The 24,765-nt window shown below is 55.1% G+C and overlaps 1 protein-coding gene across 1 annotated transcript; it reads left to right on the forward strand.

The window, feature by feature from the left end:
- The first annotated feature begins 4,742 nt into the window (after positions 1-4,742).
- TLE5 (TLE family member 5, transcriptional modulator) lies at positions 4,743-13,335 on the forward strand. Its single transcript, XM_081076548.1, has 7 exons — positions 4,743-5,124; positions 6,206-6,303; positions 8,635-8,698; positions 9,907-9,951; positions 10,571-10,633; positions 12,079-12,153; positions 12,248-13,335. The coding sequence occupies exons 1-7, from the start codon at positions 5,098-5,100 to the stop codon at positions 12,467-12,469; spliced, it is 594 nt and encodes a 197-aa protein (XP_080932674.1). The 5' UTR covers positions 4,743-5,097; the 3' UTR covers positions 12,470-13,335.
- The last annotated feature ends 11,430 nt before the right edge of the window (positions 13,336-24,765 follow it).

The raw sequence follows: 24,765 nt of genomic DNA on the forward strand, positions 1-24,765 counted from the left end.
AAATGCCTTCCTCCCCAGCTATGCGTATGCCAAGTGGAGCCAAGAGCCTGTCCTCCTTGGCCCTTCCTGAGTGGCCAGGGAAAACACTATGGGCAGAATAGACAGCACTAGTCAGTCATTTCCCAGGAAACTGCATCCGGCTGAAAGAGCAGATAGCAGTAGAGTTGTGCTAGGAACTGAATTGTGTCCCCCCAGTCTCTGTGTCGAAGCCCTAACCCTCAATGTGATTGTATCTGGATATGGGACCTTAGGAGGTAAAGCTTAAATGAGGTCATAGGGGTGGGGCCCTGATCTGATAGCACCAGTGTCCTTATAAGAAGAGAGGGAAATCTCTCCACGGGCACTCACTGTGGAAAAGCCACGGAGGACAGCGAGCAGGCGGCCGTCTACAAGCCAGGAAGAGAGGTCTCACTAGAAACCGAATCAGCTCACACCTTGATCTTGGACTTCCCAGCCTCCAGAGCTGTGGGAAATAAATGTTTATTGTTTAGAATCCACCTGGTCTGTGGTGTTTGGTTACAGCAGCCCGAAGTGACTCAGCCACATTCTGCTTTTCCTGGGCAGCCTAATCCTGACAAAGATGATTTTTATATCAACCAAGACTCATTGAGCACCTACTGTGTGACAAAGGCTGTGCAGGGAATGAAAAAGAGTAAATCCCTGCCTTGTGGAGCTGACACCAGTGGGGGTAATAAGCACATAAATGGAAATACAAAGACAGATATTATTATAAAGAAAAATAGAGAAGGGTGACTGACAAGGGTGTGGGCTATTTTAGGTAGGTCCATGGCCGCCTTTCTGAGGAGGTGACAGCTGAGCTGGAGGAAGTGAGGTGATAGTTAGAGAAAGATATTGCAAGACAAAGAGCACAGCTTGTGCAAAGGCCCTGGGGCAGGATAAGGCCTGGTCTGTTGGAGGATCTGTGAGGAGGCCCTTGTGCCTGAAGCAGAGTGAGCGAGGAGGAGAGACGACTGAGGTAAGGGTAGGCAGAGAATGGGGCAAGTCAGGGGGCGCCTTGTGGGGAGGACTTGGGCTTTTATCCCAGGGAGGTGGGAGCCCTGGAGGGCTGTGGGCAGAAAAGGGGCAGGATCTGAGTCAAGTTTTGAAAGCCTGTCAGCTCAGCAAAGGGAGGGATTTTGGTCCTCCCTAGTCACAGCTCTCAGTCTCCACTCAGAATCATGCCTGGCACACAGTAGGTGCAATAAATATTTACTGAGGGAATGAATGAATAATACCTCCATTTGAGAGTTGGGGGAGACCAAGAGTGGTAAAATCACACAGCCCCAGCTCACCCAGACAGATTATAACAGACCAGGGGCTGACCCCAGAGCTGGACAGCTGAGGTCCTGGCTCCGACAGGCCTATCAGAGGGAGTCCCCGTGCCCACACTGCGGCCACCTGTTTCCTCCCCTGCCTGTGATTAATGGCCACGCAGCCCCATCCATCACGCGCCAGCCAGCGACTGGCTCTGCCGGGAGGCCATGGGGCCCAGTGCTCATTTGTAAGCTGGCTGCGAGGCTGGTCTCAGCCGGTTGCTGACATGAGACAGATCCCCGCCTCAATTTGGCCTCAGATGTGGCCCTGAGAACCCCAGGGAAAGGCAAGACCAGGATGTGGACCCAAGGAGTTGAGGATGAGTGGGGGCTGAGGGGTGTGGAATGGCAGCTACCCAGAGAGTAAGATCTTGGAAAGCCCCAATTCCTCCCAAATTAATGACATAATGAAGACTGTTCCCTCCGGGGTTGCAGTGTTCCGCCCTGCCTTTCCCTTCCTGCCATGTTCTGTTCTTTCCACCCACCCATCCCCAAAAGCTCCCGGGGCAGTGGGCCCAGCCTAGCCTGCCCCTCTCCGGAAGCTCAGGTTGGACATCCCCCTGATCTATGGGCCTCCTGCCTTGCCTTCCCCCATTGCTACTACCAGCAAAACCTTCTATCCCCCGGCCCTGGCAGTCTCTCTCTGTTGCTCTAAGCCAGGGCTTCTCAGCTGGGGGGAGTTTTGCCCCACCCGCACCCCCACCCCCTGGGACATTCAGCAATTCTGCTTCTCAAGACTGGGTGGGAGGTGCCCCTGGCATGGAGTGGGTGAGGCCAGGGAGGCTGTTCAACAACCCACTGTGCCCAGGACGCCCCTCCCCCCAGAGAATGATGCAAGCCAGCATGTAAAGAGGGCAGACAGAAATCCTCCTCTAAACCCTCCCATGGCTCCCCAGTGCCCTCCAGGTAAAATCCTGTCTCCTCATCCAGAAGGCAGGCCCTGTATCATGCTGGCCCCCAAGCCCTCTCCAGCCAGTATCCCCCACACCCGCCTCAAGCCCCATCCGGAGGGGCAGTAATGCATACTGGTCTAGGGCCCAAGTACCTGGGTTCACATCCTAGCACTGCCACCTACCAGCTGTGTGATTTTGGGCAAGTCACTCAACCTCCCAGTGCCTTGATTTCTCCATCTTTAAATGTCATAATGGCAGTACCTAGGGTTAAAATGCTTAAGGTAGAGGCTGGCGCATAGTAAGCACATATACAGGTGGGTTCATTTACTTTATTCATAGGTTGGGTCACACTTCTGGGCTTTACCACATGCCAAAATTTCAGTAATTTTCCTGAAAATTACTTTTTTCCAATTACTCTCCTTCAAAGGCAAAGCCCTGAGTCCGCCACTGTGGCCTAGTCCTGACCCCACTGTGCTGGGGGTATCTGTGTACAGCTCTGGGGTCTGTTCACACAGGAGTTTTTGGTCACCGAGTGCCTGCCCAGGTGACAGTCAGATGCAGGTGGCCTCCCAGGAGAATGGGTGTCTGGTCCCTGTGGTATGTGTGTGGGGGAGGGATATTGGGGGCAGGGCCAACTTCACGGGCAGGTGACTCATGCACTCATAGCGGACCCCATGCTCTCCAAAGGAAGGACCCTGAGCTTGGTTTAACGCTCTGTTGCCACCATATTGAAATTCCTAATCATTTTTGAACAAGAAGCAATGCATTTTCATTTTGCCCTGAGCCTTGAAAATTCTGTAGCCTGTCCCAATTGGGGACTCTCGTGTGATGTGTGGGGCCTGCGCATTCCACAACTCTACAGGGATATTGAAGAGCTTTCCGAAGTTTGCTCCTTTTCTCTTACAGCGTCAAGACTGGAAAGGCCCTGCATTTTGGTTAACTCATCTCCAGCTCAGTCGGATCCTGTCTTTATTTAAAAGGCTGACATTTTGCTCATTATGCATTTTTATTAAATTTATTGGAGTAACATTGGTTAATAACATTAAAGGTGTACAACTCTATGTGTGATACCTGTATACTCTATGTGTGCTCACCACTTGAAGTCTAGTCTCCTTCCATCGTGACTTTTTTTGGCATCAATTTTTATTTATAAAAATAGTGCTTTAAAGTATTATCTTGAAGGGTATTTTTAATTTTGTTTTGTTTTTAGGGTGAAGGGGGTCTTTAAATTTTGTTTATTCATCTCACCTTCATCCTGGCCCCTCATCTGCCCAGGAAAAGTGACCAGGGTCCTAACTTTCCATTTTATAGATGGGAAAACCTAAGGATCAAAACAGGTACTCATCTGGAGGGGGCAAGCTGCATAGCTGATGTTGATATGAGAATTAAGAGGCTGTGTATTTAACACTTGCCAGGGGTTAATGTGCATTATTTCAACAGCTTCCTTGAGGCCTGAACTCCACATGGCAGCGAGAGAGAATCTATCAAAATCTGAGTCCGGTCCAGCCCCTCCGCTGCCTACAGCCCTCTGTGGCTCCCACCACCCTCTGGGTAAAATCTCAAGTCCTCCCTGTGGCCCACAAGGCCCTGCACCATCTACAGAATTTGCAGTCCCAATGCAAAATGAAACTTTGAGGCCCTCTTGATCAAAAATAATTAGGAATTTCCAGACCACAACTGTAGATCATGAACCCAAGCACAGGCCCTTCTGGGAGCCGGGCCCCAGTTTGAATGCTGGAAGCTGCTGGCCCTGCCTCCCTGCCCTCATTTCCTCCTAGGCTCCTCCGAGGAAAAAATGGGGCTGCCTCCAGGCCTTTGCATTTGGTGTTCCTGCCTCCTTGAATAAGCCACCATACCCCATACCTCTGTTGGCTCCCTCTGTCACCTTCAGGTCCTGTTTGCAGGCGAGGAGGCCCTCTCTGACACCATCTCTGTTTAAAATTGCACCTTCCTGGCCCTCCCCCCGGTCTATTTTCTCCACAGCTGCTACTACCCTCTGACCCGCCAGAGTTTTGGCTTGAGTATTTGTCTCTTGCCTGTCTCAAGTCTTCTCCACCAGGGTCGATACATTGTACATCCCAACCCCACCTCCACATCCTGGAGCAGGGCCTGGCACACAGTAGGCGCTCAATAATATGTTTTGGAGGAATGGCTCTCAGGAGGCCAGCTGTGTGACCCCCGCTGTTCTGCAGAAGAGGAAACCAAGGCTCAGAGAGCACAGCCAGAGAGCCAAGGTTACAGAGCATGTCCCTGGCACGCGTCCAGGTCGCGCCATGACAGTGCCGGCGGTTTAGATGGGGGCCGCCGGGCCCCTTTCTTTGACAGATAGGGAAACCGAGGCCCAGGCGGCCGCTAGGGCCACCCAGCCCGGAGGGGCGGCGTCCCGGCGCGCCAGGCGGGGGCTGAAGCCCCGGGCGGGGGCGCGCCGGGCCCAAGGTCACCGCGCCGGCGGCCCGCGGGAGGCGGGCTGGGTGGGGATCCGCAGGCCTCCCCGGGCGCGCGCCCCCCCCTCGGCGGCGCGCACGGGGCCCAGGCTGCAGCGGCAGCGGCAGCAGGTGGAGCCGGAGCTTCCGCGCAGCCGAGGCCGCAGCCACTGCCGGCGTTGCCGCCATTAGACAATAGGAGCGGCGGCCGGGCGTGCGGGGAGGCGGGCGGCGGGAGGGGCGGGGAGGGGCGCCGGGCGCGCAGGAAGCGGGGCCCGGGGCGCGCCGGGGCCGGGCGCGCAGGGAGGGGGCGCAGGAAGCGGGTGAGGCCGGGCGCGGGAGGCGGCGGCAGCAGCCCCGGGAGCTGCCGATCGGCGCCGGGACAAAGGCGCGACCGCCCGGCGCCCCGAGCCGCCCGAGCCTGGGCGCACAGCCGGGGCGCAGCCCGCGCCCCCCGCGGCGACTGACATGATGTTTCCACAAAGCAGGCATTCGGTAAGCGGGGACCGCGGCCCGGCGTCCCCCCCTCCAGGTCTGGGCCCTGCGCGTGCCCCAGCTCCTGGCCGGGCCATTTCCCCCCATCCGCTCTCGGCCCTGCGGCCCCCCAGATCCGCGCCTGGCACCCCCACTCCGGGTCCGAGCCCTGCGCCCCCCAGTTCCCGGGTCATCCTCCCCCCAGGTCCAAGCCCTGCTGTGCGCCCCCCCCAGGTCCCTCCTTGCTCGGCACCTCACCCCAACTCCAGGGCCCGGTCCCCTCCAGCTCCGGGCCCAGCGCTGCTCTCCCCCCCCCCACACCACCTCCCCAGATTTCCCCCCCACTGTAGCTCCTTGTACCCCTCCAGCTTCCAGGCCCGGAGTCCCCCAAGCTTCCAGGCGGGGTCCTCTCCAGCTCCCGGCCCGGACTCCCCCAGTCCCTGGGCCCTGCGGCCCGCCCCCCACCGAGCCAGGCTGGGCCTGGGCAGCCTTGGCCTCGGGCCTGGGGCGCCCCGGGAGCCCCACCAGGCACCTCTAACGCCGGGCTGCTTTCGGGGCCTGGGAGTGGGGGTAGATCCGAGGCGCATCTCTCCCGGAAGAGAGTGGCCTGTTGGGAGGGTACTGGGAATCTGGGATGGGACCCCCACGGAAAATTTCGGGCGCTGAGAGGGCCCTCTCTTAAAGGACTTTGCAGAGAAATCTCTCTACCCCCCAGTTGGGGAGGGGGACTCTCTAGGACACGTTGTCCCCTCCCCGAGGCACTTGGGGCGCTCGGATGTGCACCCCCCGGAGCTTTGGAGCGGCGGTAGAGGGCGCACCCTGCCCCCCACCAAGGGCGGGCCTTGAAACGCACCCCCACAGCCTGGGGGTGGCGAGGGACGGAGCAGCTCCGGGCGCACCCACCCCCTCCGCTTCCCCGGGAGAGGCGGGGGCAGGAAGCGAGGGCGGGGGCCGCGCCAGGGGCTGTAAACAGGGGCCCGGGAAATGGGGCGGTGTGGGGGGGCCCTGCCGCTGACCTGGCCGCTGCCTCCGGGCGCCCAAGAGGGAAGTGAACGGCCGACCCGGCGGCCCAGCCCTGACCCGGGACGCCCCCTCCTCGCAGGGCTCTTCGCACCTACCCCAGCAACTGAAATTCACCACCTCGGACTCCTGCGACCGCATCAAAGACGAGTTTCAGCTGCTGCAGGCTCAGTACCACAGGTGAGCTCGGGTCAGGGGTCTCTACCCCGTGGAAGGTGGAGCCCCCTGCGCAGTTGGCTGGAAGAGTGGAGGTGGCGGCCCCTGCTATGTATACAAGTACTTGAAAAAATATATTTAATTTTGTAATACAAATTGTATGGCAGGCACTGGCCTGAGCACTTTATCGGTATTAAAATCGTGTAGTCTTCCACACAGCCAATTTCACAGAGGAGAAAATGGAGGCACAAAATTAAATGATTTGCCTAAAGACTCAGCTGTATGGCTTCAGAGGGCCGCTTCCCACCCCCACCCCAAGCCCCACAGGATTAAAAACCTCCTAACAACTGGAGTTGGGAGATAGACCCCCATACCTACCAAAAAAAAAAATAATCGAAAAAAATTCCCGTTCTCTCTCTCTGCCCAGTTCTGGGGAAAGGGTTCCTGGTCCAACTATCTCAAGGATGGGTGTTGCAGAATTGAACCTTTCCAAAGGGCTTGCCATGTGCCCTGATCTAAGGGGAACAAACTGTTACTACCTACGTCTTATCCTTGGAGAAACTAAGCCCAGAGAGCTTAGGGATTCCTAGGGGGTGCACAGCAAGGAAGTGGCAGCAGACTTGAGATTTGCACCCAATTTCTGAGTTGAAGAATGCAAATTCTCAAAGGCTCTGCTTTGGAGAGGGGTTTGCCTGGGGATTAGTAGGGGTCCCTGGCCACCAATTTCAGGGAGGTCTTGGGCTGCCTGTGAACCTCAGTTTACCCATGTAAAAAGATCTTGGGTTTTCTCCAAGAAGAAAATGGGAGTAGGGGTATATATTCTTTTTTTTTTTTAACATCCAACCTCTTGGGGTACTTCCCATGCTCCCCAAGTGTTAAATACTGAACATTTTTTGGTTTAATCTTCCTTGCTGTCTTATTATTGTGCCCATTTCAAAGATGAGACAGAGACACTGATGGTGGAAGGGCAGGCCCAGGAACTTTGTTCTGGTCCTGTGATGTGGAGGGTTAGGGGCTTTGCCTGGCAGATCTGGCCTTTCTGAGCCCCTGCAGTGGGTCCTCCCCTTCCTGCCTGGCCCATGCTCACTTCACAGTGAGCACTGGGGCTGCCAATCCCTGCGATCATTGGTCAGAGTGTTGTTCTAGTGCTGTGTGTTCGGGTAGGCCAGCCCCCGCACCCCCCCCCCCCCCGAGCTTTGGGGTCTCCATCCATTGTGCCTGGGCTTCCTACTATACAATGAAGAGTCCTACCATGTTGGCACACAGGATCTGCCAGGCCCTCAAAAAAGGCCAGAAAGCCAGAGTTTGGGATGAAATTGCTTGTCTGTTCTTTCTAATGGCGGCAACAAATGCATATTTTTTAAAAATTAGAGAAAAAAACCTCAAGGGGGCCACATCAACCCCAGCTGTGACTCACCTGTGAATTGGGGTGTAGTTATGGTCAGTCTGGCCGAGTGAAACACCAGGTTCCGGGGTGACCATGAGCGCAACAAGAATTTATTGGGTGCTTACTATATGCCAGGCATTATTCAGAGAGGATTTCTGGTCTCAATTCATTTCATCCTCATCACCCGACCCCGGGAGGTTGGTACTTAACAGGCACAGAGACTGAGGCCAAGAGGGGTAGAAGGGTTTGCTCAGAGTCACACAGCATCAAAGTAGCAGGGCTGAACTTTGAACCCAGTCTGTGTCTCTTGAGTCTGTGCTGTCAGCTCTCTCTACCTGACCCCTCACAGAGGTCTTAGAAAAATGCCCGCAACTCTTCCTTGCTGGGGGAGTCCGAGAGGCTAGGGGGTCATCTATCACCCAACAGTGGAACTTTTATCCCCTAGTGAAATAAAAGCTCACAAGAGGGGCTGGGCCCCTTTGGAGATTCCTCGGTGAGTCCAACCAGAGCCGGACCACCTAGTTCCACCAGCCGTCTCCTGGGCCCCTTTGCAGCTTCTATTTGTCCTTCCCCCTTGGAGAGTTTTTCCCAGCGGTTTGACAGTATGATTGTGAAGCCAGCTTCTTGGCTGTGTGACCTTGAGCCATTTATTTAACCTCTCTGGGCGTCCATTGCATCATCTGTAAAATGAATGATGCTAACAGACTGACTTCATCGGGTTTCAGGATGGATAAAAGGTTCTTTGAATCCCTTGCTGACCCAGAGTCAGGGCATTTGCTGTGACTTACTTTTATTATTATCATCATTTTCTCCACCTACTAGATCTGCAAGGCTGGTTTCATAATCCCCATTTTAGTTAGGGAACCCGAGGCTCCCCCAACCTCATCTTCACAGAGGAGGTCTTATTTTCCCATCAAAGTTTGGGGCTCAGCCCAGTCCCTGCCCCTTCTCCCCTTGTTGTTCTTCAGCCTGAAGCTCGAATGTGACAAGCTGGCCAGTGAGAAGTCAGAGATGCAGCGTCATTACGTGATGGTGAGCCGACCCGGGTCCCACCAAACCCCAGCCACCTCCTTTGGCAAGTGTGAGGATGCAGGGTCTGCCTTGCTGGCCTGGCTGCCTGCCCAGGCGGTGGCAGAGGTGCCAAACCACCGGGTTGCAGCCTGGGCCTGCCAGGTCCCCTGGCTGTCCTTGGCAGCCAGCAGAGGAGGCAGCGACTGTGGAAGCCAGGAACTGACGTGGGGGGGCAGCAGGATCCCTCCCTGGCATCCCAGTGCTTAACCCCTCCTAGCCCAAGTTTGGGAAGAAGACTCTTGGGGTGGGGGGAGCAGCAGGAAGCTGACACCCTTTGAAGTTGGTGGGAGGGAGAGTGGTGACAAGGCATTATTTGGCCTGACATTTGAGACCCTGCCCATCCACACTGCCAGAATCACTTGCTCGGTTTTGTACATCAAAAATCCTTACCTTGGCCCAGCCCCTAATCCAGCTCTTTCAGGCTGTAGGGGTGACAGAGCCAGACGCTGACGCTCCCAGCCCCAGAGGGAGGGGGCTGAGGCAGAGAGGGACCCTACAGGGACTGGGGGACTTCAGAGGGGAGCCACTGCCTGAGGAAGGCTCCATGGAGCATGGGGCATTGCAGCTGGGGTCTTGAAGAATAAGTAGGAGCTTGTTAGTCAGGGTAGGGGGACCAAGCAAAGGCCTGGGAACCACTTAGCTTTGGGAGGGGTGATGGGGAGCCATGGGAGGGTATAGAGCACGGGAGGGGGCAGGGTCAGACCTGGGGCGCGGGAGGGGGGGCAGCTGCTGGCCCCAAAGCCAAACTCAGCAGGCTTTGTTTATCTTCCATTATTTATACCCAGGAAGGCAAACTTCCCTGGAGTCTGGGGCCACCCGCAGACAAGACACATAAAGATAAAAGATTAGGAGCCCTGGAATGTGTGTTGAGGGGAGCAGTAGAGCTCCATAATTATTCCAGAAGCCCAGGAGTGGGGCTGGGGCCCTAGAGCTCCCCCAGCTCCCAGCAGCCCGTCCAGGCACCTGGGCCCCTGTTCCTGCTGGGGGTGTCTTTCCCCCTCCTGTCTCTCTCCCATCTGTCCTTTTTCATCACTCCCTGCTCTGTGTCTCTCTTTTCCCCTTCTCTGCTCCTCCTCTTTGTCTCTCTCTGTTGCCCCCACCTCTTTGTCTCTTGACCCCCCCCATCCTTTGCCCGCCCCCAATTCTTTCTTCTGTGTCCCCCACTACAGTACTACGAGATGTCTTACGGCTTGAACATTGAAATGCACAAGCAGGTACGCCCCCTTCCCCTCCCCTGGGCACCCCAGGCAGGTAGGAGCCTGCCCCTTGGCTAAACAGTAAGGCTGCCCTGTGATCCTGTTCCCTCCCAAGTCCCCCCTTTTTTCTCAGGTGTCCTTGGGAGGTTGTTCTGCCTGAGGGAAAGGGGCAGAGGCCTTTCCTGGGACCTGCCACCCCCACCCTGTCATCTCCCCTTTGTGTCAGTGGGGGAGGGTGACGTGGGGAGGGTGATATGCCCACACATGGTGTGACCCTCAGGAGGCCACTATCAGGGATGTCACAGAATAATGATGCTACTGCCCCCATCCTCTCTCCCTCCCATGGAGTGCTCACTAGTGACCAGATGCTCTCTGGGTGTCTCTTCCCAGGGCCACCCAGACCCCGAGTGGCCCAGTCTGGATTTGGGCCTGTGTCTGCACTATTAGCTGCAGGCCTGAACACCCACCTCAGATCCTGCCTTTGCCACTGATTGGCTGCCCGTTGGCCCCTGTGTCGGTCCCACCCTGGAATGAGCTGGTAGATAGAACCCGTCTTAGATAGAACCCCAGGTCTCCTGGGCTGGGCTGCACCTGTCCCCTCCGCCTAGGGGGACTGAAGCGTCTGTGTGTGTTCTAGGCTGAAATCGTCAAGAGGCTGAATGGGATCTGTGCCCAGGTCCTCCCCTACCTTTCCCAAGAGGTGAGTGGTGTCCCCGACCCCATCCTGCAGAAGGCTGTGGGTAGGAGGGGGTAAATAGACCATGAACTTGCCCCCGGTCCTCCCCACTTCAGCTATCTGGGGCTGCAGCGTGCTGGGTTCCCCAGTGCACACGCCTCCCCTCTGTGGACCTCCCAGCTACTAGCCAGTGTGTGCAGAAGAGTCCCCAGACTGGAGAACCCCCAGAGGTTCAGGGCAGTGGAGGAAAGGGCCTCACCCTGCTGTGGAATTCCTGCCTGAGTGAGTCATATCATCTTAAAAATGTCAGCTACACCAAAGGCTGCACCAAGATTTTGTTTTCCCTGTTTTGCTTTCACCTTTCACCCTCCTGGGCATTCACCTGTGGGCTGCTTCGGGCCAGAAACAAGGGCGTATGTGGGGAGGGCACTCTGTACACAGATAAACATAAATGTAACACATGCACGTGGCACACACACGTACACACAGATACACATTTGTGCAAACATGTAGAGGCGCACAGATACACTGTGGACGCCGACACACACAACACCGCCGACAGCTTCGCAGAAGAGACACTTGACACAGGCACACATGGGCACATGCACACGTTCAGGGCAACCAGACGCCCAGCTCTTCCTCGTCTGCTCTTTCGGGTTCTCAGACTCTTGGTGTGAGGCCCACTCCACACACACCCCACACCTGCACCTCGCCAGCCCATGTAAGGCCCAGCTCCTGCTCTCTGTTAGGTTTACTGTTGGTAATTCATCATTTCCTCTTTAATCCCTACCCATATCTCCGGGTCCTTTGGGTGATGTGCGTTCCTAGGGACCACACCTGAAGGACAGCATGAAAGCCCCAGAGAAGAGGGTTCTGGGGACCCTGCAGGTGTAGACTTGTGCTTGCTTTTCACGACGGGCTTCCCAGTAGCCAAGGCAAAAAGGGAGATGGCAGAGTCTATCATCTGATGGCAGGAGAGACTGACTTTGAGGGAGGGCTGACTCTGTGGGAGCTAGACCCTGCACCTACACCATACCCCAGCCCTACCAGAATTCACTGGGCTTTCCCCAGCTGTGGAAGGACAGGAGCTTGGATTAGCAGATCTCACAGCACAGTCTGTGAGCTCTTGAAGGATCAGGACTTCCCTGTACAGTTGGCCAGGTTGTTCACTGTACTTTTGTTTGCACCTGGCCTAGGCTAGGTCATGATCCAGGGTTTCTCTCTGACTCATCTAAAGGCCTTTTCCTAAGTATCTGGCCCCAACTCTTTTGGGTCTTCTACGCATCTCTCTTTGTCCCCATTTTCCAGATGAAGCGATTGAAGCTTGGTGAAAGGAAGCAGCTAGAGAGAAAGGAGGCTTTCTGGTGGGGTGGGAAGCCATGGGGGTTGGGAGGTCGTGCTAGCAGGTCAGATGGGAGTAGGGCTTCTTCTGGGCTCTGCCACAAGCCACGTGTCCTCTCTCCTTCCAGCACCAGCAGCAGGTCTTGGGAGCCATTGAGAGGGCTAAGCAGGTCACAGCTCCTGAGCTGAACTCCATCATCCGAGTAAGTCTGGGATTTGAGTCTGGGGTGGATGGGAGGGGAGATAGGCGGCAAGTGGGCCCATGGCGGCTGACACCCCCCTCCCTCTGCCCTGCAGCAGCAGCTCCAGGCCCACCAGCTGTCCCAGCTGCAGGCTCTGGCCCTGCCCCTGACCCCACTGCCCGTGGGACTGCAGCCACCTTCACTGCCGGCAGTCAGCGCTGGCACCGGCCTCCTCTCGCTGTCGGCACTAGGCTCCCAGGCCCACCTCTCCAAGGAAGATAAGAATGGGCATGATGGTGACACCCACCAGGAGGATGATGGCGAGAAGTCGGATTAGCTGGGGGCCGGGACGGGGAGGGTGGGGGACCAAAGGGAGACATGCACAGAGAGGAATGTTCACCGTAAGACAGTATAGCTCGGGATTGGCTCAACTCCGGTATTATTTATGGTAGCGCCTGCTGGGGCCTTAGCCCTGCCTGTGTGCCACCCCATAGCTTTATCCCAGCTCCCGGTCTCCCTCCTCCTCTCCCCTATAGCCTGAATGGGTAAATACCTGCTCATAACACAGATAAGGCAAGCTGAGTCCTGGAGGCGCAAATGGGAGGCCAGGTTAGAAGAGAGCAAAACCTCGAAAAGTCCAACACCCCCTGTACTTCCCCATTTCGCACACGTGTAACTGACAGTCGCCCGCCGGGCCCCTCAGGGCACACCCCAGCCTCCCACCCTGGCACTGCATGCAAACACAATGCTAGCTGCCCCTTCCTGCCCTGGGCACCTCTGTCTCCCCCTCCACCTCCTGCCCACACTAACTTCCTCCACTAGTTCCAGACGCCCATGCCCCCCTGGTCCTCTCCTCGCCTACCGAGGGACATGAGCTTAGCCGGGGTGAGCAGGGTGGGGGTGGGCGACCCAAGATTTCCCTTCTCCCTTTCCCGAATAAAGATGAGGGTACTCGAGTTGTCTTGGTTTTTATTTTATTTTTTTCCTTTTTCCAGTATACTAGCTTGTCTTTTAAGAAGGGATATTAAAAAAAATGAAAAATGTTTAAAAAAAAAAGCAACACCCACACCTGTGTCTGTATATAGCCTTTTAGACTGTCAGCTTTTGTTGTGTTCAGTCGTTTGAACTCTGCAGAGAGAAGTGAAAATGCTGTATCGAGGGTGGGCTTAGCTGTGCCTTTCAAATAAAGACGTGAGAAGGTTGGCTGCTGTGTTCCTGCCTCTATGTTGCGGGTTGCCCATGGTGCCCCCCTTTCTGGGGAGGAGGGGACTTCATATCTGGGCTCCCTCTTTTACAGGACCTGATATTGAGAGTCCTAGGTAAGTCCATCTTGTAAGTTATCTCCTGAACTTGATGTGTAGTCCAGAGAGGGTCAGCTGGAGGCTCTAGGTCACACAGCATGGCCTAGGTGCTGGAGGTTTAGCAGAGCTGGTTTCTGAGCCCCAGGCCAGAGGGCCCCTAAGAGACATTCCTTTCCCTTAGAAACAGAAGACATTGAGGCTGCAGAATCTACCCTCACTGTGCGTGCCCATGGACCCTTTTTCCAGATCAGAGAATGCAGACCCCCAGTTGAACCTTGACCCTCCAAGGAAGATGTTGAAGGCCCCCTTCCCCACCACACCCAAGCTGGGCCACCCTGAGGGTAGCCACAAGGAAAGATTTCCCCAGTGTACCTGGCATGTAGGCTAAGAGGACCTCAGGCTGGACACCCAGGAGATGGGGTGGGGTGGGTAGGCACCCATCCTGACTAAGATCTTTGCAAGGGCTGCATGACACACAAATCTCACCCTCGGGGAACTGGAGCACCCAGGGAACTTGAAGTGCATGAAATTCTCACCTGCCTCCCAATTCAATGAGTTCCCATGGCGGAGGGAGCGGACATCCAAGGGCACAGAGAAGGGAGGGAGGGAAGGTTGGTGATGGCCAGCTGGCCTTAGGGAAAATGTCCCATGTCCCTAAGGAAAGGAGGCTGAAGACCTGTTAGTCATACCAGCCTCCTGCTGGGTCCCACCCCTCCCCCACTGCAGCCAAAGCACCTCTAAAAAACGCCAGTGTGATGGGTTCACTCCCTGCTTAATATTTATCCTTGTATTGAAAACTCAAATTCACCTACCCCACTGGGGATTGTAAATTGTTACATCTTCAGAAGGCTGTTTGGCACCAAGCAACTCCCTGCAATTCCCCTTCTGGATCCATCCCCCAGCAGACATGCCACTTGAGTCTGCCCAAAAGACAAGAGTGTTCAGAGACATAGTTTGTCATCATTGCCCCAAAAGAAACTACCAGCTGTCCAGTAACAGCAGATAAGTTGTGACCTGTGTTGTGGGACACTACAGGGCTATGAAAAAGGAGCCACTGTTAACAACACCATGCATGTCCCACACCTAACACTGAACCAAAAAAGCTGGGTACAAAAAGGTAAATATGGTGTGATTCCATCCATATAAACAACAAAACCAGGCCCAAGTGACCTAGAATGTCAGACATGTTGGGTTACCCTTGGGGGAGGGGGTGAAGGAGGCTTCTAATGGAGATGGTCATGTTTCATTTCTTGGGGGCTGATTACCTGCGTATGTTCACTTTGTGATAATTCATCAAATTGTTCACTTAACAATCTGTGTGCTCTTTTGTGTCTTATATTTAACAATTAAAAAATATATTTAAAAAATAGATTCTCTTTGGCCTCCATAGCCCTGGAAATACATTCTAAGTCCTTCACCTGGGCCCACCAGACCCTGCAGACCCTCCAATCATTCCTCCTCAGCAGGCTGCAGCCAGCTTGAAATTTCTTGCCCTTCCTTGCCTAGAGGCCTTAGCAGTTGTCTTTTTACCCCCTCCTCTGCTTCTAATCCTCCAAGACTCCCAGAAGTCACTTTTCCTTTTCCGAAGGCTTCCCCTGTCCCTCCACCAAAGGGACTGACACACACTGGGCCTTGGGAAGTGCTTAGAACAGAGGCTGGCACATCCATTCATTCATTTATTGAGACCCAACTCTGAGCCCCAGGGACACAGCAGGGAACAAAACTGACACAAATCCTTGCCCTCATGGGTGGGGTAAACAAATAAGGAAAATATAAAATGTATCAGCAGGCTTGTTGATAGAGAACAAGGCAGAGAAGGGATGGGGATGTCAATTGCATTTGTTATTTATTTTGAAATTTGCATGCAGAAGCAACTCAGTATGTGTTAGCAAATTTATCGAGGGCAGACGTGGGTTTGTACCCGGCTCCTGCCCTAAGTGGTGATTTGAGGCATGAAGTCACCTGTCTGATCTCAGTTTCTGGGAAACTGTTCTGAGAATTAGCAGAAAGCCTACAAGGGCTCACTAGCTGTCAGCTGATATTGTTATTATTACTGATGTTGCTGGCTGATGAAGGGTGCTGTGGGGGGGGGCGGGGGTCACAAATCCGACAGCCCCCACACAGAGGTCTTGGCCTAGGAAGGTGGGTTCCTGCCCAGCCAAGGTCTGTGACTTCGGGTGTCCCTCTGGGTCTCGGAGCCCCCATCCTGCCCGCGGGGCTGGGTCCCCCGGAGGTTTAGAGAGGGTCCCGGAGCCCACGGGAGGGTGACAAGAGAGTCCTGGGGGTACGAGTTCTCCGCCAGGAAGCCTGGCGGGCGGAGGTGCCATTTCCAGAGCCCCCTCCCTGCCGTGGCCTCCCGCGCTTAACGACGCGCCGCCAGCGACCTCGGCTAATTGATCCGCTAATGGGCCCCGCGCCGCGGCCGCGCCTAATGAGGCGGGAGGAAGGGGAGGGGGACGGTGGGAGAGATAGAGGGAGGAGGGGGGTTAGGGACGGGAGGAGAAGAGAGAGGGGGGAGGGGGAAAGAATGGAGGAGGAGGGCTAGAGCGGGGAGGGGGAGAAGGGAGGGCAGGAGGGGGAGGAGAAGAGAATGAAAGGGAGGAGGGGGTAGGGAGAAAAAGGGAGGAGGGGGAGGAGAGAAGAGGGGACATGGAGGGGGATGGGGAGAAGGAAGGGAGGGAGTTGGAGGAATAGAAGGAAGGGGGAAGAGGCAAGGGGGAGGGGTGGAGAAATTCGGGGAGGGGGCAATGGGAGGAGAAGGAGGGGGAGGAAAAGCGATGCTCCCAGCTCTTTGGGCACCGGACTTGATGGGAGGGGAGCAGCGGAGACTGGGGTGAACCCACCCCTTTCTGACTACTTCGACCCCCTCTCAGACCTCGTTCCTCGGGGAGTCCCTTCTCGAAGACCCCTTCTCTTCTCAGACGCCTCCCCTCTACCAGCCCCTTCCCTCTTTCCAAGGGTCTTTCCAGCATGGGGTCTGTATGCAAAAAGGGTGCCTCAATTTCTCCGTCTATACAATGGTTCTAATATCAACGTTGGAGAATCCCACAGGCCCCTGTGGCCTGAGACTGACCCAGCCCCTGTCCCCACACATCCATTCTGCACCCCCAGGGATGCTCCTGGGAATAGTGAGCACCCCAGAGTAAGGCCCACCTCCTGGGGTTTGGCCTCCAGGGCTCAGCAAGAGCTGGAGGACTTCTGGATTTCCCAGCCCAGGAGAAAAACACCCTTGGAAAATGAGCTATAACTAGAATGTGACACATTGAACATTCACAGTCCAGGCTGGCCAGGTACATCTGCTACCTGAAATATTTACGTGGCCTTCCTCCTTGGTGAGTCGTCTGGGTGTTTGCAGCTTGAACGTGGACTTGGAAGAGAAATGAAAAGGAGCTATGTTACAGTGACGGTGAAATCAGGGACCTCTAAATGATCTCACAATCTCCCCATTATGCAGAGGGGAAAACTGAGGCCTGAGGAACGGCAGGAAGTAGTCAAAGCCACAAAACAAGGCAGGGCACAGCTGGTCTCCTGCGCTCAACTGGCAGAGCTCTTGGCCCCACTCAGAGCAACCAGAAATAGTCAGGACAGGAAAGCAAGTCACCAGGATAACAAACAGCTGCGATCTGCCTAACACCTGTCACGCACCAGTCTTGGCGAAGGATTTCAACTGTCTCTCAATTCTTGAAAATGCTGGTGAAGGAAGTACCATGTCACAGATAAGGAAACTGAGGCTTGAAAGTCAATGTGACTTGCCCAAGGCACACAGCCATGGACTCTGGCTTCTGATGCATGAAGGTCCAAGTTATGGCGTCCAGGATCTTAGCCATTTTGTGGAAGAGAAAGAGAAACTTCTGGACCCAGTTCAGATGGAAAGATCTGTGCTGCCGACCCCTAATCCTCTCGAGGCCTTTACCCTAACCATTCCTGGCCTCTTTTCCATGCCTGAGTGTGACCAAGCCGTGCCCCGCTCAGGGCCTTTCCCTCTGCCTGGAACACACTGTGTCCAGAGCCACCTCACTCTCTGCTATCACCACCCCCTCTCTTTCCTGCTTGCTTCATTGTCACAGCATTGATCACTCTGCACAACTTAAGTCAACAAAGATTCCCTTGTTCTCTGATTTCCCCACTCTGATGTAAGTCTCTTCTGTGACAATAGGGATTTGGTCCCTTTTAGTCATTCTGTAATTCCCAGGGCTTAGTTTAGAATTGTCTGTGTTACACAGTAGGTGTTCAGGGAAGACTGAGGGAGAAAGGAAATAGCAGAGTAGCCAGTGAGATAGGTGGGTCTGGGCCTGCCCTGCAGGACCCTGGACATCAGGTGGGGGAGCTGGGGCCTCGGGGAGCCATGGGAGGTGTTTGAGCTGTGTTTGAGCCGAGAAGGGGTGCACGCAGAGGTGCAGTGAGCAAGATCTTCCCAGGAAGGAGGAGCCAGGCGGGAGGAGAGACAGGCAAGGGCTCAGGAGGAGGCCCGCGGGGGTACTTAGACATTTACTGACATTTGGAGCTACAGGAACGAGCTGCATGCACCCCAGCCCCTTGCTCATCACCAAGGACGCCCCTCTGAGGGTCTCTCCTGGCTCTCTGCCCCTCTGATTATCTCTCCAACCACTCTGCCTCTGGGGGTCTCTGATCTCTCTCTCTTCTTTCTCTGATCTTTCTCCCTCAGTCTTTCAAGGTCTTTCTGGATCTCTCCTCCCTCTATCTGTCCCTCCTACTCTCCGCGTCTGTCCCTGCTCTGTGCCCCCCTCCCTGCCATCCTCGCCTCTCAGCCGAACTCGCTGTTCTCCCCCCTTCTTCCCCCTACTAGATTCTCCAGCCACCCAGGCCCCCTGGGCCCGGTTGCTGGGCGCCTGCCAGGCCTGGAAACCCGCCCCTCTCACGCCCTTGACCCTCGAACCCCTCCGCCCTCTTCCCCTCCTCGCCCTCCCCCTCAGCCTCCTCCCGCTTGGCCCCCCGTTCCCCTCCCTTCTCGGCCCCCGGGGTCCCAACCCGGGGAGGGGCGGAGCCCGCGCGCCTTGTCCCCTGCTGAGTCTGAACCCGCCTGTTGTTGGGTAACGCACTGGGCCCGGCAGCTTGGGTAATGGGGGGTTGCCCCACAGCGGCTGCTGCAGGGGAAGAGGGTGCGAGCGACCTGGCTCTTTGCCCGGCCGGCCGGGCCTGGGACACGAGGAGGGGGTGGCCCCAGGGCCCCTGAATGGCAGCTGCCGATCGCCCACCCAGAACACAGGACTGTGTGACCTTGGACAGGTCCCTAGGCGTCTCTGAGTCTTTGTCCCTCCCCCCAGCCAGACCCCCAGGCAACCGGAATATATTGGGTACCTGCTGTGTGCTAGATACTGTGTTGAGTGCCTGGACACCCTGGCATAGCCCCTTTCGACCCTCCTGGAGCCCACTGGGTCTTGGGGGGACTGACAACAAATAAACTAGCAAAGATAATTTCAGAGAACAGTGGAGTGCTAGGAAGAAAAATCCAGCAGGGGAAGGAGACAGAATGACAGGAGATAGGAGGCCCCTCTGAGGAAGTGACATTTGAGCTGAGAACTGGATGACAGGAGGAGCCTGCCTCTCTGGAGGAGGTGGCTGCCTGGAGGGAGGGTGTTCCAGGCCAGGGAACCTGGAAGGCAAAAGCCTGGAGGCAGGACTGAGTATTCTGTTGTAGCTCCTCAGCCCCAACTTTGAGGCCAAGTGACAAGGTAAGTGGATAAACCAGCCAGCCAAGGAGTAACAACTGTGGCAGGCACCAAAATCACCTTTTCCAGACGAGCAAAACTGAGGCTCAGAGAGGCCTCAGCACAAACCAGAAGCTGTCCCACCTACACGTATGTATCACACAAGGAGGATTCCAGGACAAAGGGTACAGAGGTGAGGCCTGGACTTGGGATTGAGGGGGGGCATGGTGGTGTGGGGTCTGGGATAGAAGTGATTACCCAGAGACCATGGGGCTTTAAGAATAGCAGATACCTTTGGTGCCAGCTCCAGCCCTACTCCCCCCACCCACACACACACTCTCACACAAATCATAGCTAAAGCCAGTTCATCCACGGAGTTATGAAGATATTTCTATCACGACCCCCATTTTACAGAATCACAGTGACAGAGCCGTCAAGGTGGGATGTGAACCCAGGGCATCTGGATAGTGTGACCTCAGATTGCAGCAGAACCCTGCAGGCTGTGTTGGCATTGGGCAGGTTGCTAGGGGCCCTGAAGCCCTGCCCCACATGTTGGAGGATCTGGGCGAGGCTCTGGCCCTCTCTAGACTTACCACTTTATCCTCCCCACAAATATGTGGGGTAGGCATTGTGCTGGGCCTGGGCAGACCATAAACCCCAGAACAAATAACATAGCAACTGTTCAGCGTCACGAGGCTTCTGAAGGTAACGAAATGAGAGAAGCTAACCAGGCTAGGAGTGGTTTGATCCAAGACTGGAAGGAAGAGAAACCATGATCCAGGCAAAGGCAACAACAGCACATGCAAATGCCCTGAGGCAGAAGCTGATGTTTTGGAAGATCAGGGAGGAAGCCCAAGTGCCAAGCGCTACGGGGAGGGAGTGAAAGGGAGAGAGGGAGGGATCATGTAGACTGGGGTTGAGAGTTTGCATTTTATTCTGAGGGTAATGGGGAACTATGGAAGGTTCTTGAGAAGAGGAAAGGTTGGTATCTGATTCACATTTTAATGGGTGAGCAAAGATGTGGGAGGAATGGAGAAAGTGTATACCCCAGCTGTAGGGTGTGAGGTCAGGTGGGAGAGGAATGCTCTTCGGGGTATACTGGCACCCTTTGCTGAACCCTTACAATGAATTGTGTTAAGTATTTTATAGGCTTTAACTTATTTAAGATTCTATAATCAACCTAATTTCCGCCAGCCGAGGTCCACACCGGGCTCCTTGTCACCCTTTCTTTTCTCCCATGAGCTGCCCAGTTCTTACCCAGAGAGGTTGGAATGCCGCCTGACTCTGAGCCTATGTCTATGTCAACTTTACAGACCTCAATGTACGTAGGCAGAGGGGCCTACAGCCCATGCTGTCCACTTCCCCCCATTTCACAGCCAGGTAATGCTCAGAGGTCCATCAGCAAGGCCAGGAGTCAGAGTTCATGGCTCCTTAATCCCAAGGGAGGACTTAAGGTTGCCCCATCTTTTCTCTGTCTACTTTGAGTTAGGGTAACAGAAATACACTCCTTTAATGAGGTAACTCCTATGCATTCTGCAGAACTAGTTTAACCCCCCTCCACCCCACATCTAGAAAGCCTTCCCAACTTTCCAAGCAGGGACCTCACTCCTGGCTTGGCCCCCACCCCCACTCCCACCTTAGTTTCTCCCTCTTCCCCAGCCCTAACCATAGCGGGCTGAGCTGAGAGTGTTCTGCTTGGTCTCCCCCCATTTACCCAAACTTAGGGATCCTCCTTGAGTCCCCAGCATACGCTAGTCCTGGCTGCTCACACGTGGGACAGCAAAAAACACTGGTTGCATGAGTAAGTCTTGTCCAACCATCTCACTATACAGGTGAGTAAACTGAGACAGAGAGAGGCCCTCCAGAGTCTCAAGGGCACATGAGGCAGTGGGGGGCGCTAGAACACAGCGGGAGGGTTCCCAGTATTCCTGGGTGGAAGGAAACGTGTGTGTGATTTTTCCGGGGGGCTCACCGCCAACCGTGGCAGAGAACCGAGCCTCTGAGGTCACCCGCGAGCCCTGGCCTGCGGGAGGGGACAGGCCTGGCTGGTGGCCCAGCTGCTCTGCTGGGGGGGCGGTAGGCAGAGGTTGGAGATGTCGGAAGCCAAAGGCTTGGCCTCCCCGAGGGAGCCGCTTTCCCGGCCCGGGTCGGATCAATGGGCTGTAATTATACCGCACCGGGCCCGAAGCCGGCGGGGAGGGAGCGGGAGCTGGCAGAAGCTAGGCGGAGGGCGGGGGAGCCCGGGTCGGAGAGGAACCCACGTTACTTTGATTGACAGTTTGGGCGGGCGCCGCGCAGGAGCTTCTGGGGATCGTAGTCTTTCGGAGAAGCCCTGCTCTCATCTCCTCTTCCGTTCGCGCTCGAGGAAACTGAGGCACGGGCCCAGCACAGCCCCCCTTCCCGCCCACACATTGGCCTATTCTTCCCTCACTTGACTTGGGGACAAATATATCTGTGTTAGGAGCCTTCAGGCTCCGGTGAGAGTCTCAGCTTTTCCCAGAGGGGGTCTAGCGTGACTTCACATTTCTCTACCTCAGTTTAGCTACCGGTGAAATAGGGCGAAAGGCGCCCAGTCGGCCCCGCTTCCTGGGCGGGGTTTTGCAAGATAATCTGTTGGGCGAGGGGCTCTTGTTTTTAAGGGGAGACCTACCAGGCTCCCGGGGTGTCTCGCTCCTGTGTTTTATGGATAGTAATCGAGCTGGATCCCTCACTCTAACCTAGCCAGGCTGGGGCGTACACGAGGGTCTCAGCTTCTCTTAGGGAGGAAGAAGCTACACTCTGCATATCCCGCTGGGAGCGCCTCGCCGCCTTCCGATTGGCCTAGACGATCTTAGTGCCTCCCGTTATTGGTTGCCAGTTCCCTGACTCCCATTGGCCAGCGCCCATTGTGACGTCAAGGACCCATGTGGGAGCGCCGTGGGCGGATTGGCTGGCGCGTCCAGCCAACCACCACAGAGAAAGGAATTTCCACAGTAGCTGGGACTGCGGGGCTGATTTAAGGTGGTCTGAGCAATCCCAGGTCCCAGCGCTGCTTCTCAGCTTTTCCCTTTAAAATAAATAAATAAATAAATAAATAAACCACATCCACATCATAAAAACCCAGCCAGGAACCGGGGCTGAGTCTTTCTGTATAGTGGGAGGGGAGAGATCGGAAGCTAAGCCCCTTCCTCCATTTTGCAGTTTCCTGGATTTTGCAGATGGGGAAACTGAGGCCCAGAGAGATGGAGCTTGCAGCTAGCCTCCCACCACCAGCACCATGGGAAACGAGTTAGCTGGGGAATTGAGAAGGTTGTGCTAGACTGCCCAAGCTGTAACTCAGGCTTTGCTAGGCCTTTCCCTGCCTCCTGCTCTGGGTGAATGTGGGACTTCAGCGAGTTATGGACTAACAGGCTGCCTAGGGGTCCTCCTAGCTCACAGACTACCCTTAGCTGAGCCTTCCCAAATTCTCAGGTGCTCCCAAGCTGAGGTTGCTACTGCTTAGAGCAAACCATCTCTTCCTTTTTGGCAGATCACACACACCAAGAGATGGTGTGTGTGTGTGTGTGTGTGTGTGTGTGTGTGTGTGTGTGTGTGTGTGGTCTTGTGGCTTCTCAGGCAATCCACAAATCTGTATTTACCCTCCTCAGTGGAGTGTGCCTGGCTGAGAAATCTAAAGACTGGTAGGTAAAGGTCCCCTCCTCCAGGAAGCCTCCTGTTGACTCGCCAGGCAGAGACCCTGTTCCATCCAGCTCGGAGTGCTTCCGCCCTGGATCTGTCCCCCTGTTCTGGCATTGACTACGTGTGCCCTGGAGTGTGTCCTCAGTTCTGTCTTTCCCCATCCAGCTACCCTGGGGACCTTCCCAGCAAAGCCGGAGGCTGGGTCCTTTCTAAGGCCCCAGCGTCTTCCAGCATGAGAAGGTGGTTATTGAATAAATATCTACTTATCTACCAACTTTAGACAATCTGTATTCAATGTGTGTGTGGAGGGGAAGATGCCTTTTGGAGGAGATGCCTGGAGGAGGTGCCATTTGGGCTGGGCCCTGAGGGAAGGGATTTTGACCAGGCAGAAAAAGAGTTGAGGGAATTCCAGGAAGAGATAAGCAAAAGCCCAGAGGTGAGAAAGAACACAGATTAAATAATCCAGCTGGTGTGGCTGGAGCAGCGGGAGTGTTTGAACTGATAGAGGGAGGTGAAGCTGGGTCAGGCCAGGAGGTGAAGGGCATCCATGCTAACCTGAAGATCTGGGAATTTGTCCCAAGGGCAATAAGGAGCCATGGGAGGGCTTTGAGTGAGGGAGGGCCAGACTCAAAGGAAGGTGATGAGAGTGAAGGCTGCTCAGAGCAGTGAGGTGGCTTGAGATCAGATGGGAGAGGATGAAGGGCTGGTACAGGCAGGGGGCTGTTGGGAAGGGGAGCAGAGTTGCATGGCAGGTGAGGGGGAAAGAAGAAGCTAGGCTGATGCTCTATCTTGGGGGGCTCAGGGTGGGCTGTGGGGCCTAACAGGTCTGGGAAAGATGCTTTGTCTAACGGCCTGGGGATGTCCAGGGGAGATACCCATTTGGTGGCTGCACCCACAGGGCTGGGTCTCAGGGTAGGGGCCAGGGGTGGAGCCAGAGCGTGCAGCCATCCTCATGAGTGTTCAGGAGGGCATGGGGACAGGGGGAAGAAAAGCTGCCTGGAAAAAGTTTTTGAGGACTTCACACACCCTCTCCCCCCAGAACCAGAATAACAATCTCCTAACATTGTGGAATCCTGGAACTCCCTGCTTCTGAAAATTTCCCAGCAGGAGTGGGGCCAGTGATTACCACCTTTAGTTGCATCAGCTGTTTCTTCTCATCCCAAGGCCTATTTTTTTATTGAGCACTTACTGTGGGCCAGCTCTGCAGGGACCAAGACAGGCTCTGTCCCTACATAGCCTAGTACTAGGGGGAAACAAATAATGACTAGAACAACCCACGAAGCAACATAATCACGTCAAAAACAAAACCTCTGTTAGGACCTAGAAAGAAAGAATAGGATGCGGTGTTTAAAAATAACAAGGTACAGTGGGTGAACGCTGCTTCAATGGGTGGCCAGAAGGGGCCTTTATGAAGAGGTGACATTGGAGCTGAGATCTGAATGATGAGAAGCAAGGGGACCAGTGTTCCAGGTAGAGGGAACAGTCAGTTCAAAGGCTTTGAGGCAGGACTATGCCTGATGAGTTGGAGAAACAGAGAATGGCTGGAGCAGAATGAATGAGGGTGAAAGTGAAGGGAGTTAGGATCAAGGTGGGGAAGGTGGGGAGGGGGTTTGTGCAGGGCTTTGTGGGAAGAGGGAAGAGTCTGGATTTTATTTTGAAGGCAATAGGAAATCATTGAATTCTCCCTTCATCACACACACCGATAACACTCCCAGGATCTCTCTTTACCTCCCCTCCCATGGTTTCCTGTCTTTCTCTTTCAAGTCTCATGTCCAACATTAACCTCCTCAAAGAGGCCTTTCCCAGACACCCCAGATAAGTAGGTTCCCTCTTGTCAACCTTTTCCACTGCTCCCTAAACTCTTCTCTTGTGCACACAAATAATTCCATTGTTACCAAGCTGTGATCTTGTCTCCCAAACTGAGAGAAGGCAGGAATCCATTCTCCTTCATCCATCCTTGTATGCCTGGAAGGATGTGTGGCATATAGTAGGTACTCAATAAATGT

The sequence above is a fragment of the Rhinolophus hipposideros genome (assembly GCF_964194185.1).
Source record: "Rhinolophus hipposideros genome assembly, chromosome: 16".
Taxonomy (NCBI): domain Eukaryota; kingdom Metazoa; phylum Chordata; class Mammalia; order Chiroptera; family Rhinolophidae; genus Rhinolophus; species Rhinolophus hipposideros.

Coding starts and splice junctions, on each gene's coding strand:
- TLE5 (XM_081076548.1), top strand. CDS start 5,098: ATGATGTTTCCACAAAGCAGGCATTCG. Junction 9,952..10,570: donor ACATTGAAATGCACAAGCAG/GTACGCCCCCTT, acceptor TGTGTGTTCTAG/GCTGAAATCGTCAAGAGGCT. Junction 12,154..12,247: donor AGCTGAACTCCATCATCCGA/GTAAGTCTGGGA, acceptor TCTGCCCTGCAG/CAGCAGCTCCAGGCCCACCA.